The sequence below is a fragment of the Palaemon carinicauda genome, chromosome 29 (genome assembly GCF_036898095.1).
Source record: "Palaemon carinicauda isolate YSFRI2023 chromosome 29, ASM3689809v2, whole genome shotgun sequence".
NCBI lineage: Eukaryota > Metazoa > Arthropoda > Malacostraca > Decapoda > Palaemonidae > Palaemon > Palaemon carinicauda.
The window spans coordinates 97,505,097-97,512,473 of NC_090753.1; the positions used below are offsets into that span (position 1 = coordinate 97,505,097).

General features: G+C 31.8%; 1 protein-coding gene across 1 annotated transcript in view; it reads right to left on the reverse strand.

Annotated features, from left to right (window-relative positions):
- The window catches only part of LOC137622878 (cysteine-rich protein 1-like), a 20,402-nt gene extending 17,101 nt beyond the window's left edge, over positions 1-3,301 (reverse strand). Inside the window, exon 1 of the mRNA XM_068353447.1 lies at positions 3,142-3,301. Within this exon, the coding sequence (XP_068209548.1) occupies positions 3,142-3,181 (40 nt within the window). The 5' untranslated portion in view covers positions 3,182-3,301. The remainder of the gene's footprint in view (positions 1-3,141) is intronic.
- Positions 3,302-7,377: the final 4,076 nt, after the last annotated feature.

A 7,377-nucleotide genomic window follows, 5' to 3' on the forward strand; every position in this document is an offset into this window, starting at 1 on the left:
AGAAGCCGTTCACTGACGTATATTGGTTATTTTAGCTTTACATAAGTAGGTTTTTTTTCAAATTTTTGTCCCATCTTTTCCTTAAATTTTAATTCATAGATTCTTCTCCTTCATCTTTTTGCTCCCCCCTTGATTTTTAAGACAGTTGACTCTTGTTCTTCAGTAAGTGAATTAAGAATTCTAGAATCTCTTCAAATCTCTTCACATAAAATATTTTACGCCTGGCCTCAATTGTGATACCTTTGCTGTCCCCTTTTTCGCAACAGACTTATTTTTTTTTCAATTTCTATGTATTTATTGATAATTCTTTACTTATTTTATGTCATTTTTAAGTCGAAATTGTATTGTTTCTTTCATTTTCACTTTAGGTAGGACTGATGATGATATTTCATTTGGAATTTCGAAACGTTTGCAATAAATATGTATGTGGCGATATTAGTATTTCTGTTTCTCCTAAACTGGTTTAGTTCTACGCTGCCATACAAACTATTTAGGTAATGCCAAGGCATAATTTTAGCGATACATTTTTCGATTTATTATTATTATTATTATTATTATTATTATTATTAAAAAAGTAATGTTATTATTATTAAGTCTTTTTATAGTTTATTAGTGAAATGTCTGTTTTAATGTTGTTATTGTTTTTAAAATATTTTATTTTAATTGTTCATTACTCATATCATTTATTTATTTCCTTATTTCCTTTCCTCACTGGGCTATTTTTCCCTGTTGGAGCCTTGTGCTTATAGCATTTTGATTTTCCAACTAGGGTTGTAGTTTAACTGGTAATGATAATAATAATAATAATAGTAGTAGTAGTAGTAGAAGTAACAAAACTACAACCTTAGTTGAAAAAGCAAGGATGCTAAAAGGCCAAGGGCTCCAACAGGGGAAAATAGCCCAGCGAGGAAAGGAAATAACTCCTTCTACGCTTATTGACGCACGATCTCGATTAGATTTCGCCAGTCCGTCTCTATCTTAAGCTTTCAATTCAATACTTCTCCATTCATCACTTCCTGCTTCACGCTCCATAGTCCTCAACCATGTGGGCTGGGTCTTCCGATGATTCTTGTACCTGGTGAGCTCGGTTAAAAGTTTGGTGAACTATAATTTCTCTTGAAGTGTACGAAGAGTATGCCCAAACCATCTCCAAATATCCCAAGGTATATAGAGTCTCCCTTATTCTATATACCTTGCATATATCCCACACCATGATCTCATCCACATATGCCAGTCGAGTAGCTAAATCTCTCTTATACTTTCATTTCTAATCCTGTCCTGTCATTTATCTCCTAATATTCTTCTGAGGGTTTTGTTCTCAAATCTACTAAATCTGTCGGAGATTGTTTTCATTTTCATACCATGACTCATGTCCATACTCTAACATCGATATCACTAAAGTGATATATAGCCAGATTTTTTGTGTGATTTAAGACGATTTGATTTCCAAATTTTACTTTTTCAACATTTCATTAAACTCCAATTCCTAAGACCTTGTATTAGAGATCACAGTTTCTAAATATTTAAATAATTCTACCTCATTAATCCTTTCTCCTTCCAACGATATTTCATTTTCCATTGCATACTCCTTTCTCATCATCTCTGGCTTTTTTCTCTTTATCTTTAGTCCAACCTCCTGTGATATATCATGCATTCTGGTAAGCAATCTTTGCAAATCCTGTAGTATCTGGCTAATAAGGAGAGCGTCATCAGCGTACTCTAGGTCAGCTAGTTTCGTATTGTCAATCCAGTCCAGTCCCTCTCCACCATCTTCAACTGTTCTACTCATTACAAAATCCACGATGATAAAAAAACAACATAGGTGATAACAGACTCCCTTAGAGAACTCCACTGATCACTGGAAATTTATTTGATAGGACTCCACTAACATTAACTTTGCACTTTTGATCATGAACAGACGTAATCACATTTACATATTTGAGAGGAACTCCATAATAATGCAGGACTCTCTTCCCCAACTCGAGGGACGTGGAAAGACCGAGTAGTCACACATTTGTCAAGACGACCGGGCATGACAGGAAAGAAATATATATATATATATATATATATATGTGTGTGGGTGTGTATGTATGTATGTATATATATACACTTGCCTATATACATAAGCCCCGAATACCCTTTGATATACAGTATAATTCACACTGCCAATGGATCACTGAGAAATTGAAATTGTTTTTTTTTTTCTTTCTTTCAGTAGCGTTCTTATCTCGAAAAGACTTTTTCTTATGGGTCTCAGATCCCTTGACAAAGTGAATTCGATTATAAAAGATTTATCAGATTATAGGAAAAACACTAGTGGTAGCTAAAATATTATATATATATATATATATATATATGTATATATATATTCATAAGTATATGCAAATATATATTTTTAATTATACATAAACATGTATATATGTTAAACTTTCTATTTATCGATCCATATGTACATGCGTGTAATATATATACATACACATACATACACACACAGATATATATATATATATATATATATACAATATAATGTATGTATGTATTGCGACATTGCCAAATCTAAACACCACATTTATGAAAGTTATCAGAAATTCCACTATACCAATATATCCATCGAACTAATTTTTAAACAAAATGGCCAAGTCTTCATTACCATATTGTGTACGGGAGTACTGCAATTAAAAAAAATAAGTTCAAACTTATAGTGAATGTTTTTATGTTAAACAGGCTGACATAAATTTATATATGAAATCTATTTCAATGTTACTATTCTTAAAAGATTTTAATTGTTCATTTCTTCTCGTAGTTTATTTATTTCCCTATCGCTTTCCTCACTGGGCTATTTATACCTGTTGGAGCTCTTAGGTTTGTAGTATCCTACTTTTTCCAACCCGAGTTGTAGCTTAGCTATTAATAATGATAATAATAATAATAATAATAATAATAATAATAATAATAATAATAACAAGGTAATGCCAAGAAGAAAATTTGATATTCACATCAAAGCTGAATAATTTTTATATGATTTAACACTCACACATATATTAGAACTTTAAAATATTCACTATCACACTAACCACCTCCTTCAAATCATATTACAAGGAAGCAAACTACGCCAACAGCTTTCTACGAATTCTGACTCACCAAAATAAACCGGCTTCTCACACCTGGGGCAGTTAGGCATTTTGTACTGGTGGACCCAAACAACTGGTTTTCTAAGACTCCGAGAACTGGATACTTTCAAACTTGCGTCCGTACTCGTCTCTCGCCTGGCTGCAACTGAAGTGGATGCTAGCTGCTCAACCTGCACTATCTCTCTCTCTCTCTCTCTCTCTCTCTCTCTCTCTCTGGGTGCGGCATGTACAACCCACGCTCACGGAATACGCATCTGATGTAATGTATGTTAACGTAATACATACGCCATTATGCGTATGCTTATAGCATGTTTTTCGTATTTGTAAGAAACACAAAAACGCAAGCATTTAGATTCTACCTGTCTAATACTCTTCTCTCTCTCTCTCTCTCTCTCTCTCTCTCTCTCTCTCTCTCTCTCTCTCTCTCTCTTTTTGGTTAAAGGTCATACGAACGTGGTAAAAAAAAAAGGGAAAGTTACTGATATGAGTGGTCGTGAGATGCTGAATAGTAAGAATATATTAGAAAGGAAAATGTTTCTTCATGAATATTGGGACGCCTGGTCGTAATGCTGTATTATTATTATAATTATTATTATTATTATTATTATTATTATTATTATTACTAGCTAAGCTACAACCCTAGTTGGAAAAGAAAGATGCTATAAGCCCAAAGGCTGCAACAGGGAAAAATAGCCCAATGAGGAAAGGAAATGATGAATTGAACAATATTAGAAGTAATGAAAATTGAAATAGAATATCTTGAAAACATCAACATCATTAAAAACAGATATTTGATATATAAACTGTAAAAGGACTTATGTAAGCCTATTCAACATAAAAACATTTGCTGCGCGTTTGAAATATTGAACTTTTACTCACTAACCAAAGTATAAAGGGATGTGGAAAGACGTATAAAATTATGTTAATTAGATATTCTCTTATTCAGAGAAAACACATCTATACTTTTCCTTCTTCTGAAAATCTCATGTATGTTTGTAGGCGTGTCTACGTCTTGAGTACATTTTATTATTACTAGCCAAGCCACAACCCTAGTTGGAAAACCAGGATGCTATAAGCCAAGGACTTTGTCGGAAAATATATTCGTTGTTTTAATTTATTATTATTATTATTATTAATATTATTATTATTATTATTATTATTATTATTATTATTATTATTATTATTATTATTATTATTATTAGCTAAGTTTTAACCCTAGTTGGAAAAGCAGGATGCTATAAGCCAAGGACTTTGTCGGAAAATTTATTCATTGTTGTAATTTATTATTATTATTCATTATTATTATTATTATTACTATTATTATTATTATTATTATTATTACTATTATTATTATTATTATTATTATTATTATTATTATTATTATTATTATTATTAGCAGCTAATCCGCAACCCCAGTTGGAAATGCTGGGTGCTATAACCCCAAAGACTCCAACAGTAAAAAATAACCCAGTGAAAAAAAAAAATAGGGAAATAAACTCCATGAAAAGTAATGAATAATCAATATATATAATATTTTAAGATCAGTAACAACGTTTAAATAGACATGTTATAATATATATATATATATATATATGTAAAATATATGTATATATATATATATATATATATGTATGTAAATATATATATATATATATATATATATAAATGCCTTCTTCAAAAGTGTCATTTTTTTTATAATTGTTAAAAATGCTAAATATTTACTCCCGTCAAAGCTGGGCTTTAATCTGGCCGTGTTTAACATTTTCGCTCGCAGAATATTACAAAACCGTTGGACAGTGTTAGTATATTTGCAGACGATTTTTTTATATTGATAAGTAATTAATTCATAACATTAAATTGAGGGTGGATTAAGACATATTTTAGCAGGTACGCTAACAGGGGCTTTAAAAAGAGTCTTCACGCCTAGTACCTCCTATTTATTCATGGGATGACGTGCGACGTAATATGCTAGTAGGCCTGGCGCCTCCCCCCCAAAAAAATACATCGTGAAAGAAGTGATTGTATAGACTTTCGTCCGTCAGTCTGACATATTGTTTCACTCGCACATACACACACAGGGTTTTTAACAAATCACATTCACAGTACATGAAAATGTGGGACGCTGGTGTGCAAATGATGATGTTGATCTCGTATATATAATAAAGAGCAACCTCTCTCTCTCTCTCTCTCTCTCTCTCTCTCTCTCTCTCTATATATATATATATATATATGTATATATATATATGTATATATATATATATATATACATATATATATATATGTATACTATATGTGTATATATATATATATATATATGTATATATATATATATATATATATGCATATATACACATACATACATATATACACAACAATATATTCTCTCTCTCTCTCTCTCTCTCTCTCTCGAGCGTGATGAAAACTGGCCAAACCCCAGACATGAATAGGGACGTGTGAGGCCTTTGTCCAGCAGTGAACTACAAACGGTTGTATTTGTTGTTGGGTATATATATATATTACTATATATATATATAAATATATATATACTGTATATATTATATATTATATATATATATATACTGTATATATTATATATTATATATATATATATATATATATATATTATATATATATATATAAACACATATATACATACATATACATATATACACAGCAACAGCAAATACAGCCGTTTATAGTCCACTGCTGGACAAAGGCCTCACATGTCCCTATTCATGTCTGGGGTTTGGCCAGTTTGCATCACGCTGGAGAGAGAGAGAGAGAGAGAGAGAGAGAGAGAGAGAGAGAATATCTTGCGATTTTTATCAAATAACTTACCATAACATTTCAGGAGAGGTTATCAATTTTATCATAAGGTTAAGATTTTCATTTTACAAGTTAGACTAGTTTTAAATTGGACAAGTCCGTTTTCTGTGACCGTTTGTAGGGCTTCAAAAGAAAAGGGGTTTGATCGCTAACTAATCTAGTCTTGCTTTCTTCGACCTTGTTTTACAAAAGAAAAATGCTATTTAAATTTTTTTTTGCACTTTTTTGATCATTTTCTGAGAAACTTCAGGCATTTTCCAAGAGAACGAGACCAACCTGACCTCTCTATGACAAAAAAATGAAGGCTGTTAGAGCAATTTAAAGAAATATATATTGCAAATGTGCTGGGAAAAAAATAACCCCATTGGGGTTAAGGGTTGGAAATTTCCAAATAGCCTGTTGCTAAAGGGTTGGAAATTTCCAAATAGCATGTTGCTAAAAGGGTTGGAAATTTCCAAATAGCCTGTTGCTAAAAGGGTTACTATAACATAAAGGAAATCATTCATGAATAATGTAGATTTTCTCTTGTTACTTTGGTTATATAACCATGCATTTTGCATTTTTTTTTAAATTAATTTTCAAATTTCATGATGGTCTAAAGAATATGCAATAAATTGGGATGGAATTCAATAAATAAAAGATACTTAAATAAAAGTTTTTATGGCAAACTGAGACCTAAGTACAATGTTATTTTTGCTATGTATAATATATATATATATATATATATATATAATGTGTGTATGTATATATATATATATATATATATATTTTATATATACACATATATACACAGAAGTTCAAACTTGCAGCGAATTTTATCATGTTCAGGCTACCTTTCTTCTAGTTTTATATATGAAAAGTCCATTTTGACATTGTAACTAATATTGAAATACTTTATATTATTCGTCACATCTTATTTAGTTAATTTGTTTCCTTAATTCCTTTCCTCACTGAAAAGTTTTTCCCTGTTTGGTAATCTCAAGTGTTGTCAGGTGTATGAGGACAGAGGAGAATGTGGAATTAATAGACCAGACTATTCGGTGTATGAGCAGGCAAAGTCAAAATGAGCCGTAACCAGAGAAAGGGATCCTGTATCTAAGATTTTTCACGACCAATGCAGTCTTGAGAGAGAGAGAGAGAGAGAGAGAGAGAGAGAGAGAGAGTGTGTGTGTGTGCGTGTGCGAGCCTGGAGGACATTCTGCACCCTGACTCCAGAACGCAATCTGGACTCCGAAGTCTTCAACTTGATGTAGTGGAGAGAGAGAGAGAGAGAGAGAGAGAGAGAGAGAGAAGCGTGGAGGACATTCTGCTTCTCGACTCTGGATTCCGAAGTCTTCAAACCAGATGTTGTGGGAGTGTGCTGGGAACGGGAAGCGAGCTCCGGATCTCCAGTTAAAGTTTTGAAGACTCATTGGAGGTC